Genomic DNA, 12,568 nt, shown 5'->3' on the forward strand with positions numbered 1-12,568 from the left:
CGATCCAGGGATGGCGTGAGGCGTAGTTCTGGATGCATGAGTCGTATGATTATTTATTTTTGTTTCTGTTATTGTCATAAGCTTTGCATTTCACCTAGCTTCCTTTTTTTGGATTGGATTGCAATCATTTGCGGTTGTATGACTGGTGGGCTTTAGGTCCTCGATTAGCTTCGACCTCGGAAGTGGATAAATGCCCACAGCTGGCTCACAGGTAAAATGCAGGTTGGAGCTGGTCACCTTGATAGGATAGAGAGAGGGGGAAAGGTCTAGAAGCAATCTCAGCTGGATTCTAGCTTTTTCCTAAATTCCAATAAACCCGTTCCAAGATCTTGGACAGTCCTTTTTTTGGGACTTCTGGTTATCTTCGATTCGTAGTTGCGCCATAATATGACCTAGAAGGATTGCATAAGCGTTGCCTGATTCGGGGATGGTGTATATAGTTCGGCCACACGGGTGTAAGATTAGGAGGGCCCAGAATTGGGGCCCAGCTTTCATGGATATCTGCTCCAACCTCATCTTCATGATAATTTCACACTATGATGATAAATGAATTAAATGAAACAACGGAGAAAGTGGTAAGGCAACCACGTGACCCACGCGTGTCCAACCCTGGTCGACGCGGGGAATTTCCAGACGGCGCGGGGAATCTCTTTTTCATCAACTCCCCCCACCTTACTTCTTCGTTTTCCTCCACTGCTGCTCGCCTATCTCTCCAATCAGCAAAGGGAATTCCATAAAAGATGGCGTCTTCAGTCATCACCCTGGGTGAAATACCTACTCTTTCCTATCTCTACCGAACTGGAAAGCTCCATGTCATCACTACTTCAGTCAGGAATGGATCCCACTCGCCCTCGTCAATTACCTCATCATCAGCTGCCAACAGAAGCCCCGTCCAATCTCTGAATGACAAAGTATCCTACCTCAAGGATGATATCACCAAACTGAATGTCGACGGTATTGTCAATGCTGCCAACCGTACCTTAGAAGGTGGCGGTGGTGTAGATGGTGCAATTCACCGAGCTGCTGGTGGCACTCAGCTGTTAGATGCCTGTAGAGAACTGCGTGGCTGTGACACAGGTGATGCCAAAATTACTCCAGGCTTCAATCTACCTGCTCACCGCGTGATTCATACGGTCGGCCCAGTCTATGGAATTGAATTTCGACGTGATCCGTCCCGCCCGGAGCAGCTTCTGCGATCTTGCTATCGACGTAGTCTGGAGGTTGCTGCAGAGCGCGGTGTCCGAACTCTCGCTTTTTCGTGTGTCAGCACTGGAATATATGGGTATCCGAATGAAGATGCAGCATTCATCGCCGCGGATGAAGTTCGAATGTTCCTACTTGCACCTGAGAATGTAGGCAAGATCGACCGTGTTATCTTTTGTCTCTTCCAGCAAGTGGACGTGGATGCTTATGTGAAGATTCTGCCGTGAGTAGTCTATTCTTTGGGAAATGTGCACTACATATGCATTACATGTGTAATCGAGTACTAACGGTGCTACGTGAATAGTCGGATCTTCCCTCCCACCACCGAAGATACCGCGACGTTGACCAATGGGGCTTAAGTGATTTTTTCCCCGGTGATTTCAATGGTGGTGCACCTCTAATGGGTGCTTTCGTTTTCCTTTCTTCGTCCTTCTTTTTCTTCTTTTTTTTCCCTTACAACCCCAATTCTACAACCTTTGCGGCTGGGGTATTACGAGACGACGACGATATGTGACCATGTACATTAAAAGGAAGGGATAATCTACTCTATCTACTCTATTCCACTTCGGTTTATCTATTAGTTCTCTTGACTTTGTATGACTGGTTGTCGCGACTGCCTGGTAACCAGGTTAGTTGACGTAGCGATGACTGGTAGTCATGGTTGAGAGTTTAAGGTCTAGAACCTGGATGGAACAACCGAGCCTCATTGTGCCTCCATAATATGATGTTTGACTTGTTCCTATCCTTAATTGATTCTTACTTTCACTCGATTCTATGAAGATGTTGTCAATACTGATAACATGGTATTTTCTTGTTTCTTTCATCAAAAATTCTTTCTCAATTCAAAAATGATTTCGGTTCAACGTTTGAGTCAATCACAAAATCCACCACTATAATCCTAGATAGTATGACCGTGCTACCAGTATCATTATGTTTCAAACTGAGTCTCTCAGGTCTGTCTTACATGTGCAAGGGGCAGCGGATGGCTCGGAACTGTTTTGATACCACTGGGCCGTGATATAATTGATCCAACTTGAACTTTCATAGAACCGAAGCCCTAGCAAGTACTGGCATTGTGCTATGACTGGTACTTGTTTTATCTGATAGACAATCTGAGAATCGAGGACAGACACTCCCCTGTACTGAGTCTAAATATGAGTTTCTGACAGATATTGGGCCGCAATCCTCAACCCCTCAGTTTGGGCACTATACCTAGTAGTAGTACATATGCAGCTTAATCATCAGGATTCGGATCCCGAGGTCTATGGATAGTCACGGTGTCAAGCTTGATGCACATATTAGTAGTATGCATGATTATACACATTAGTATGTTTTGTATTGAGGATTAATTTTATGCTGCCCAGTAACATAGTCTATATTTGAATCAAATCACAAGAAATGTTGAAAATAACCCAAAGTTTTAAGAATCCCCTTGACGCCAACGCTGAATATAAAATGGTCGACTCGGAGCCGTGCCGGACTTTTGCGAACTCGGAGGTGCTAGTGCAGTTTTCCCTGATTAAGGACAAAGATTCCATCATACCTAGTAGGTACATGTCTCAAGAAAAAGAAAACCGAACTACGAAACGTCAAAGTAATCTCACAAAGTCCCCCCTGGATACCGTGATTTGAGTAAAGCATCGAGAGTGCCACTAGCCAGCTCGAATGATAACACCAAAATCGACCAAGCCCGAAAAGCCAGACACGATAAAGCAGAGACGTATAATTTCATTTAAGAAGAGAATTGTTTTGCCACACGTCCCTGGGAATGTCGGTAGTTCCCATCTTCCGATTTCTGAACAATGCTGGGTTGGTCATCGACATCCTTCTCGAATCGAATGTGCTCGTCGATATCCCCATGACCATTCTCTCGGATTGACATTTCCAGTCTCTTAGATAGAGGTCGAAATTATTTCGCATCGGCTTTCCACCCCGTGCCATTATCTGTGACTTTCACAACCTTAGTACTGTCAGAAAGGCCACCGGTGAAATAGATATAAGTGGTCACGACGACCATCAAGAATGCGCAGATGGATTCTATTTGAGCACCTCTCTTCGGATATCAATGCGGCGAAGGTTTGTACTCAAAGATAGTCCGGCATGCTCACGGAGTGGACGAATGCATAACACGATTACTCCTGCGAGTGACATGGCTAGAAGAAAGACGGCATCGTGTGTTGTCTCGAAGCCGAGAAGAAAGGTGTTGAGGAGGCTGAAATTTCGATATTAGATTTTTTTTTCTTGTCTTAAACAGCTATTGCCGACATGTATTCAAATTCAAGCTTGAAATTACCTGTGGTCCATGTTCATCAGGAGGGTTGAAGTGAGGGTAGAATCGATGTAAATGTTCAAGTTTGTTTACTAGGGTCCGGATACCAGATTTAAATCGCTATGAGCCTTTCAGACCATGAAAAGTGTTGCCTACGGCCTCCTTAAAAGGCACATCTGGTATGATATGTCATAAAATGAGTCGCGCTAATCATCTTTTCCTGGTGGTAAAAACTAGGCTTGAAATTCTCTAGCTCGCAGTATTTACCAATTCTACCCTTGTCTGGGGGCAGAATTTGATATTGACCCACTAAAAACCACTAAAAATCCTCACTTGGATACCGAATTCTTCCGTATGTGCCGATTTACAGCCTGGTAAGCTCAAGCTCAAGTGCTGATATGCATTACACATAGAATTCGGGAAGTGGAATGTGCAAATATCTCAGATCTGTGTTGATCCACCTTACAACTTGAACATCTGGAGAACCCGAGCTTCCGACTCGAAAATAATGAAGCCTCCAGAGCTGATTCTATGGATACACATCTAATGCTACAAAGATATTATTCAAGTTCGATGAAAAGCTTCATCTGTCAAGCGGCGAAGTTATGAAAACTTGAGTACGTCTCCCAAAATCAACATGGATCAAAAAGCCCCACCGAACCCTTGATCGCTTTCAATAGTTCCTCAGAATGCTACTTTCAGCCCCCAAGGGCCACAGGCATCCACAGTTGAATATAAGCCTCATTCCATACCCATCTCCTCCTCAGTAGGCCTTCTACACGAATCCGCCAACCCTGTGACCTTCCACTCTCCCTGAATCTTATGCAAAATAAAAATCTCTACACCCACATGATTCACAACCCCATTAACCTTCGCCCGAAAAGATGCCCAAACAGCAGCAAGATTGCCTCCCTCTTGTACCTTTACCTCTGGATCCCAGATCCGCTCCTGGATATCACTCTGTAGCGTGGCGATGTACTCAATGAAGGAGCCGATGGTGCAGAATCGTAGAGGTGTAGGTGATGGTGGGGAGAGGGACATGGCCCCGGCACGAATGCAGTGTTTCTCGAATTCGAGACGCGATTTCGTGTTGAGCGCTGCGAGGAAGCCGTGGGTCACTGCTAGGATGGAATCGATTTCTGTGGAAGGAGGTGGGGGTGTAGAGGAGCTTGTCCAGCACATATTCAATTCAGGTTCAGGATTGTGTGTGTGTGTGTGTGTATGTAAGTTTTGGATCTGGGATGCACTGGTATCTCAAATTCCAGAGTGAATTGGAGGGATGTGTTGAGATGATTCAAGTTAGAGGCCAGGATAGACACTGAACTTCGGGGAGAAATGGGATGGTAGGACGAGATATCCTTTTCTTCGAAAGGTTTCTCGAAAAAAGATACCCTACACATTTACGAATGAAGATCTGGTTTGGCTTCTGTCTTAACTTTGCTTACGCCTCGTTGCTAGATGAGGCAATTGTTCCCTTTGATTATTTCCATGAAAGGACGGTGCTGTAACCGTTACAACAATGTGCGCCGGTGGATTCCAAGGTTAGATGTTGTCAGACCTTGTCTCATCCTAATTGAGCATCAGATCGAGGTTTGTGTAGGACGGACGATATCGATCTCGGCTTCCGGCAGGATATTAATTGCCTATAGTAGATGAATGTTAACATGAAGTTAAACCATATGATATTGGACTAGTCGATATCTTAATATGGGTTGAGACTGAAAAATAATTAAGATCCGCGTTTCAAATGATTGTGATAATTCATCAAAAGGATCGAAACCTCAAGGGGCTGCCCTCGGGTTGCTTGCTATTATGTGCAAATTCATCGTATCTAAAAATGTTACTCAATCCCAACCCCGGGGATATCTATCTACATGGGTGCAATGCAAAGAAGCTTCTATCTTAATTCTTTTTGCCTCGGAGAAGCTCCCAACCAAGGGAACCATCCCGGCCCTCCTTGTTTGTCACCTCCTCAACTGCCTTGACAAGATCATAGCAGATTTCCTCGGACACAACACTGTCGTGGTTGTAGCTTGGGTGCTTAGCCACAAACTCGCGGATCCAGCGGGCTCCAGTCCAGAGAGTACCGTCTGCGCGTTTGCGGATGAGATCAAGGTAGCTTGCAAGGAAGCATCGGGTCTCGACATCTACGTTGACGCTGTTCAAGTAAGACTCCACAAGGGGAATGAGACCCGGGAAGGTACCATCAGCGCAACCATTAATGATATCAGAAATAGTCATTAATTCGTATTCCGCCTCCACAGGGCTAAGAGGAGGGGATGGAGGCGGGGTGTTCACTGCGGAAGAGGTTGCAGAGGAAAAGTTGCTGCCGTATGGAGACGCATGAGCAGATGGGCGTGGGGGTCGTCGAGAGAAAGGATCTTTGCGGAAATAGAACTTCTCGTCAAGCACAGCATTACGGGCATGGGCAGTCTCCATGTTCTCGGTGGTGCGTTGAATAGGAATATAGAAATTAAGGTCGAAACTCAAGATCGCTCGGGTAATGAGAACAATGAAGATGCTGAACGCCGCATTTTCGAAATCGGTAATCTGGATTTCCATTGAACGGAATTCAACTCGCCAGCCAATGTCGTCCTTCTCTGATGGAGGGGGCTTGAAGCGCATGTGTTGCCAGTTGGTAGACTGGAGGTTTTCAAAATGATCACCCTTGTTCAAGTCGAGCTCCTCGAGATCCTCAGAGAAGATCACCAACGGGTCACGAATGAAAAGGTGTGCAAAGTGTGTGGCGAGTAGGTCATCCATGCCTCCATCCATCAGGCGCTTCTTAATATCCTCGTCGATGACCAGATCTGGGTCAAAATATTCCTTTCGGAGCCGAGGATCTTGAGAAAGATAAGTCGAGTTTGAAGCATAGCGCGACTTGGGAATTCTCCATCTATCATTTTTGAGAGGCTATTTCCAACAGTGTAAGCAAAAATCCTGTTCAATCCAAAATGCCTCATGGGAAAGGAAAACTTACTGCCTCCCCAAGCTCTTCAGGTGTTCGATCATCCACCGCTCCGCCGATCTGGTTCCAGCGGACATCGGTATCCACAAGGAATCCCTTATAAATGGGGGTGGCAGCTGTGAGGGCTAGGAGAATGGGACCAAGTGGACTAAGTTGATCATACAACTTTCTACCCTCGGTCATATTCTTTGCTTGGAAGGTGATCTGCAAACAGCAGCTACCCATTCCGAAAGCCATGGCGTCCATGTAAACATGGTCGTCCTTAGCGGCACCGTTACGGACATCATCGTCTTCCGGCCAGAGATGCAGGTCGTAATCCACGGTAGGATCTTTGAATGGAGATGGGGTGTTCGTGTCCTTAAAAATGGGCACGTTCAGTTCCACCTTACGTCCTCGACGTGATCGAATGTTGGCGGCCAGCGTCGGGAATCGGATATGTGGGTTTGCAATCTCATCGGGAACGAACTGCGAGCGAAGTGCGGGCCCTGAGGGAGGATAATAAGGCTGGATGTAGTCATCTTTCGTTCCCAGTCGGGGGAATGTTGTTAAGGTAATGGGTGATTCATTAGGTGCCATATGTGCTTTCGCAACTTCACGTCTGGAATATCATTAGCCTTATTGCTTGTGACCAAGCATCCACATAAGAACATACCGCCATTTCATATTGGATTCAACTTTCAGCAAGTCTTTGAACCCAATGCCCCACGGCTGGCCTGGCGTGGCTTCGAGCATGAATCGTCCGAACTCGGGATGGAAATGCGGAGGCTCCTCGCCAGCACTGGTTGAGTGTCAACAAACCACAATTCACTCTTGACAGCCTATGTCCATGCTTACTGTTCCCCATTGCTGTTGTTATCACCCGATCCAGCCTGCCAGAGGGCTTCGTCCCGAGCGAGTGACTTCAGAATCTCAGCTTGCGCCAAAGAGAGTCGAGCTTTTTTAGCCTCATCATCGAGAGCCACAACAAGGTACTCGACCTATGGTCCCGGAAATACAACCGTAAGCTTCCATTTCAAAGTTATGTTGCCAATATTCACAGATCGTACCTCGTCACCCCAAAGGAGAGCATCTCGCTCCTTCCCTTTTGCCCGACGCCAATTTGCCAACAATTGCTATATAACCAGTCAGAACAATGACGCTTTCGACGAAACCCGGGCAGCTCTCTCGTATTCTGCCCTGGCGATAGCGGCTTATACCTCAATTCCCCACTGGCGCACCTGGTGGGCCTTCTTCTTGGCTTCGGGCCATTCCAATGCAGTTCCAAGAGCACTAGACAGGCCAGTTAATTGTCACTCATGTGAAGCCAGGAAGAAAGAACTCATACAGCAGACCCATCACGCTGGTATTTCAAAGTTCCAATCCCCGCTATGCCGATCAAAGAGCCCCAGGGCGTCGTGAAGTAGATATAAGGTGACGCGCTTAACTCGGCAGGTCCAAGAATCCCGGGGAGAAATGAGGTGATAGATGCAGATATGAATAAGAATAACTAGAGGAAGATCAAAGACCGCGCATGGGCCCGTTCCGCCCGTTTCTTTTGAATTCTTGCATGGAGGGGGAATTTTCTCCTCTAACGGCTTTCCCGGCGGGGCAAGATCTCGGCGATAAGGACCTGGATTTCTAAGCAATCAGGTGATGCGGATTACTGATGAGATGAGATACATTTACCTAGGATATTCAAGGATCTTAAGGGACTACGATGTTCATCTCATTTTTCTGTGCTCATTCGATCGGTACCTATACATGATGAGCAATCTTTACCCTGGACTTGTGGCATAAGATCCCTGCAAAGTAACAGGCACAACGCTATGACTTAGGCTTAGGCTCAGGCCCCCGGCTTATACCGCATCAAGATCGGGTCGCATGGTAAGCAGAAATACGACCCCTGCTGCGCGGTTGGATCTGCAGGCCACCCACCAATCCGAAACTTGCCCAAGGTCGTATTGCAACCACCGCTGACAGATCTATATTGTTGCCGCTGGAGCCGCTGTGGAATTGAGCTTGACAAACCATATTCTGGGGGAGCCTTGAGCTTGTGCATATATCTGCTCCGATAATCGGGATATGAATAGATTATTTGGAGTTTTGCTGTCATATAAATGACAGCAGCGATCGGAAAGTAAGAGCAGGTGGCTCTGTCCACTGGGTAAGTCTGATGCCCGCGGGCCAAGAAGAAGCCAATAAAGAACTTGAATAGTCCCAACGCCAAAAGAGGCAGTCCATGAGTAGTCTCGGAATATCGTCTATGTACATAACCTGCTACCTGTCCAGCAGCCCTCTGAAAACACAACAAAAAAAGGTCGGCAAGCTTAGTTGCTACGGGCACCGTCCTTGGCAGCCCGGAGCTCATCCATCTTAGCAACGCGCTTCTTGAACTCGTCGTACTGGCACTTCTCGTAAGTGTGGCGCTCAGTCTAGGTGCACAGAAAAAGTTAGCGCTTTTCATTCTTGAGTAATATTATCGAATTGAGTCCACTTTTCCAATTGCGGCGCTCGGATAGGAATGTATCGAAATCGTACCTCACACTTCCATGGAAGGTAGTACTCTGCTTGTCGGCAGCGGTTCAGAGGAATCAAGAGGTGTGCACATGAATCACGGTATTGCATGGGGAGGCGGGCATCGGACATCTCCTGACGGGTAGCTGTCAAGAAGATCGCGGTTAGCTTTAGGTCAGGTTTAAGACGGGGGTTCAATTGGGAGGATATTCGTACCGGAGGTCTCCCCGAGGCCCACAGCGCTCTTCACTGACTCGACGACAGTCATTATGACAGGAATTGGATGGGGTGGAGAGGCGGCGGAGGGGATAAAGACGGGGTCAATTCGCGGTTCTGCGGACCTAGCCTTCAACTTTGAGGTATCTCGTTTGCTCCCGATATACAGTCATGTGATATAGAAATCACATGATTGGGTGATGAGTTGTGATTATGTAATGGTGCCCTGGATGGTCATGTGACTTTGAATAACGTGATCTGTTGTCACGTGATGGGCATTGCTAACCTTGGAAAGGCACCCTAAGAAATTGCTAACGTAATTCCCGGTCTCGGCGTACACCCGGTCTCACCGTACACCCCATCAAAAATCACGTCCATCTACCTACCTACCTACTTCAAACATCTACCATGCCACTAATTCGCTCTGAATCTCGGCAGAAATTAGCCAACCAAGAGGGCAAGATCTTATTGGCACTGAAATGATTTAAAAAATTGCCGTATCACCTCTCTCCGTGCAGCAGCGAAGCTCTATAATATACCCCATACAACGCTAGCCGACCGTGTAAATGGCGTACAAGCACGCGTTGATCAACGCCTACCTAGCTACAAATTGACACAGCTTGAAGAGGATTCGCTTACTGAATGGATTATCTCTATGGACACCCGTGGAGCAGCGCCTGGGCCAGCTACTGTACGAGATATAGCCAATATTCTACTAGCTACGTGTGGTAGCCACCCCCAACCTACAGTTGGCAAGAATTGGCCATCAATCTTTATAAATCGACGTGAAGAGATTCGAACACGTTTCTCTAGGCGATATGACTACCAATGTGCCCAAAATGAAGATCCTAAATCCTTACAAGAGTGGTTTACAACCGTACAATATGTTATTAATGAGAATGGTATCTAGCCTGAGGATGTTTACAACTTTGATAAGACAGGCTTTGCAATGGATCTTACTTCAAAATAGAATGTTGTTACTCGATCAGAATATTATGGTCGGCGAGCTATTCTACAGCCTAGAAACCGTGAATAGGTGACAGTAATTGAAGCTATCTGTGCAGATGGCTATCTTTTACCACTTGCCAACATCAATAGTCCCATCTGTAGATAGATAGTTCGGACCACCATGTTGTTGATATCCAGCTCTCAGTTCGTAGTTTCCTTCCTTCCCTCACGCTTCACCAGATATCGTTCCTTGCCTTCCTAGTTTGCGCCCTTTCTAGTACCACTATGTGTGATTTTTAAGGGAAAGGTTGCTGTTACTAGCTGGTTCAATAACCTACTAAAAGATTGGTGATTTGAGGTCTTAGCTAATGGCTGGACTACTGATAAGATTGGCTTATGTGAAGGGCAGAAGCGGATTTGATTCAATCTACTCGGACCACGAACTGTGTACAAAAAGAAGCTTAAGGAGAAGGAGTAGACTTCGGGCACGATTCGTCAAGGAAGAAGAGGAATGTTATGGGTCACGTGGATGGTTGAGCTTTGTACAGGCAAGGCCTGTACTCTTTCAGGGATTCAGCCTGTGACAGCTTACGATAGCTAGAAAAGCTATTTGTCCTATCTATAAATTTATATGTCTATAGTCGATTTCGGCTATTGATTCTTGATGGCCATAGAAGCCATCTTATACCCTAATTTGACTGAATTTATACTAAAAACAATATTGTCCTACTCTATATATCTACACATTTATCACATCTATTATAGCCACTAGATATTGGTTGTTTTATGGTGTTAAAACATATATATGGTTATTTTATAAATAACCTTATACGTATAGGCTATAACCATATCAACAAGCTTAATTTCTTAGCTAATTACCTGTAATGAAGTTGGTAGATTTGGGTAGCACCAGGTTGGCTAGGCGAAGTAGGTACGAGGAGTATACGAATCAAAGGGGACAATATGGCATGAAACAAGCAGGTCTTCAATCTATACTGAGACTGACACTTGAGGAGTGTAAGTCTTAGGATAGCCATCTTGAGAGTAGCGGTGTCCCGACTGTATTTCGACACCTAATCCGGAGACTTTCTCCGTAAGGCTGAATCCGTTGAGTTCCTTGACATTACCAGCATACCTAGCAAGAAGCTTTTCAACCAACTACTATTTAGAGTAGCTTTTTAGCTACTAGTTTAGTCCTAATCAACACTGAGAGAGTTCTTTCTAAATTGAATATTTCTCTTCGAACACCTACACCACTAGGTAGCCGACCAAGCAGCAGATCTAGTCAATTTACACCCAAAACACCTAGAACTGTGGTTCAGCTACACAAGCAAGCTTCAATGCTGAAAGACTTCTAAAACAGCGATCAAACAGCCCTCCCAGTCCACCAAAATTGATGCTAGATCAAATCATCAAAGGCCACTCGATAGCGCTACATAACACCGCATTACTAGCACAAGAAAACGCCAATTTACGTGCTACAAATGAGAAGAAACGACAGAAGCGTAGTCGATCAGCTAGGCAGGTGCCATGTGAACAGGGCTTGACTGTTGAAGAAGGCCTACAGCTACTCACGCAGCTAGAATTGCCAGTAGAAGCACCTGTGGTTGAATCACACACCCAGGTTGAATTGCCTATTCAGCCGAGTCAGCCAGCCAAAAAGGCTCCGCCCAGGTGTAGTGGGTGTCGAGAGGTTGGCCATCGCATCAATGTATGTAAAAATCGTATTTATAACTGAATTTATTGGCGTTGGGTTAAGATATTTGAATTTAAATTTGTCTAATGGTGGTGGGTGCGCAGCTCGGGCGGGAATTACGTTGCGTTGTTAATGTGACAGAACACGGGTGCAGAACTAGCCCAATTGGGTTAGTTCAAACCACTATTAAATGGAGAGCTCTGATTGGTCAAACCAGAATGGATCACATGACCGATCAGGTGATCTCCAGGCAGAGTTTATGTGCGTAATTATCAGAATGAGAGAATCAGACCTGCCATCCCATTGGCGACCGCCTACTGCATTAGACATTGTAGTCTGTCATAACGTATCCCGTAAGCGAGCCGCACATGTAAGCGGGCCGCACACCTACCCATCAACTAACATATATTATATACAATCATTCAACCAACAACAGAGATATTTAATTAGAACGACTTCTATCTTAGTTAGTACATGTGTTTCTCTTATGTCCAATATTGCCGCAATTTGTACACTTTGGCAGCGCTCTCCCAGTAGCCGATTTCCGCGCTTCCCGCCGCTCTACATCCACCACCTGCTCTGCTTCTACTACCTCTCTCTCTGTCTGTATACGCTGGCTTGCCTCGCTCACAGTCATTCCACCCTTATTAGCCATCTGCCTATGAGGTAGGGCACGCTTACGTGCCTGCCGCCCATTCTCAGCGCGTAATTGCTCAATTTCATGAGCGAGAAATGCGCCGTTATGCATAGCAATCTCACATCCCTTAATCAGCTG

The 12,568-nt window shown here is 46.0% G+C and overlaps 4 protein-coding genes across 4 annotated transcripts; 1 reads left to right on the plus strand and 3 right to left on the minus strand.

Moving 5' to 3' along the window:
• Nucleotides 1-740: 740 nt before the first annotated feature.
• N7483_005022 (macro domain-containing protein) lies at nt 741-1,430 on the plus strand (the record flags this gene model as incomplete). The annotated part of the gene is made up of 1 exon (XM_057088459.1): nt 741-1,430. The coding sequence occupies one exon, from the start codon at nt 741-743 to the stop codon at nt 1,428-1,430; it is 690 nt and encodes a 229-aa protein (XP_056948288.1).
• A 2,783-nt stretch (nt 1,431-4,213) lies between these two features.
• Nucleotides 4,214-4,654, minus strand: N7483_005023 (uncharacterized protein; the record flags this gene model as incomplete). Its single annotated transcript, XM_057088460.1, has 1 exon — nt 4,214-4,654. One exon carries the CDS (start codon nt 4,652-4,654, stop codon nt 4,214-4,216), a length of 441 nt encoding a protein of 146 aa, XP_056948289.1.
• Nucleotides 4,655-5,374: 720 nt separating this feature from the next.
• N7483_005024 (glutamate--cysteine ligase) lies at nt 5,375-7,775 on the minus strand (the record flags this gene model as incomplete). Its single annotated transcript, XM_057088461.1, has 7 exons — nt 5,375-6,385; nt 6,453-7,038; nt 7,093-7,218; nt 7,275-7,417; nt 7,487-7,552; nt 7,637-7,709; nt 7,765-7,775. The coding sequence occupies 7 exons, from the start codon at nt 7,773-7,775 to the stop codon at nt 5,375-5,377; spliced, it is 2,016 nt and encodes a 671-aa protein (XP_056948290.1).
• Nucleotides 7,776-8,746: 971 nt separating this feature from the next.
• Nucleotides 8,747-9,201, minus strand: N7483_005025 (NADH dehydrogenase [ubiquinone] 1 beta subcomplex subunit 7; the record flags this gene model as incomplete). Its single annotated transcript, XM_057088462.1, has 3 exons — nt 8,747-8,851; nt 8,958-9,079; nt 9,150-9,201. 3 exons carry the CDS (start codon nt 9,199-9,201, stop codon nt 8,747-8,749), a joined length of 279 nt encoding a protein of 92 aa, XP_056948291.1.
• Nucleotides 9,202-12,568: the final 3,367 nt, after the last annotated feature.

This window comes from Penicillium malachiteum (genome assembly GCF_028827825.1).
Source record: "Penicillium malachiteum strain IBT 17515 chromosome Unknown utg000002l:1.0-8849297.0:1.0-8852440.0, whole genome shotgun sequence".
NCBI classification, from domain to species: domain Eukaryota; kingdom Fungi; phylum Ascomycota; class Eurotiomycetes; order Eurotiales; family Aspergillaceae; genus Penicillium; species Penicillium malachiteum.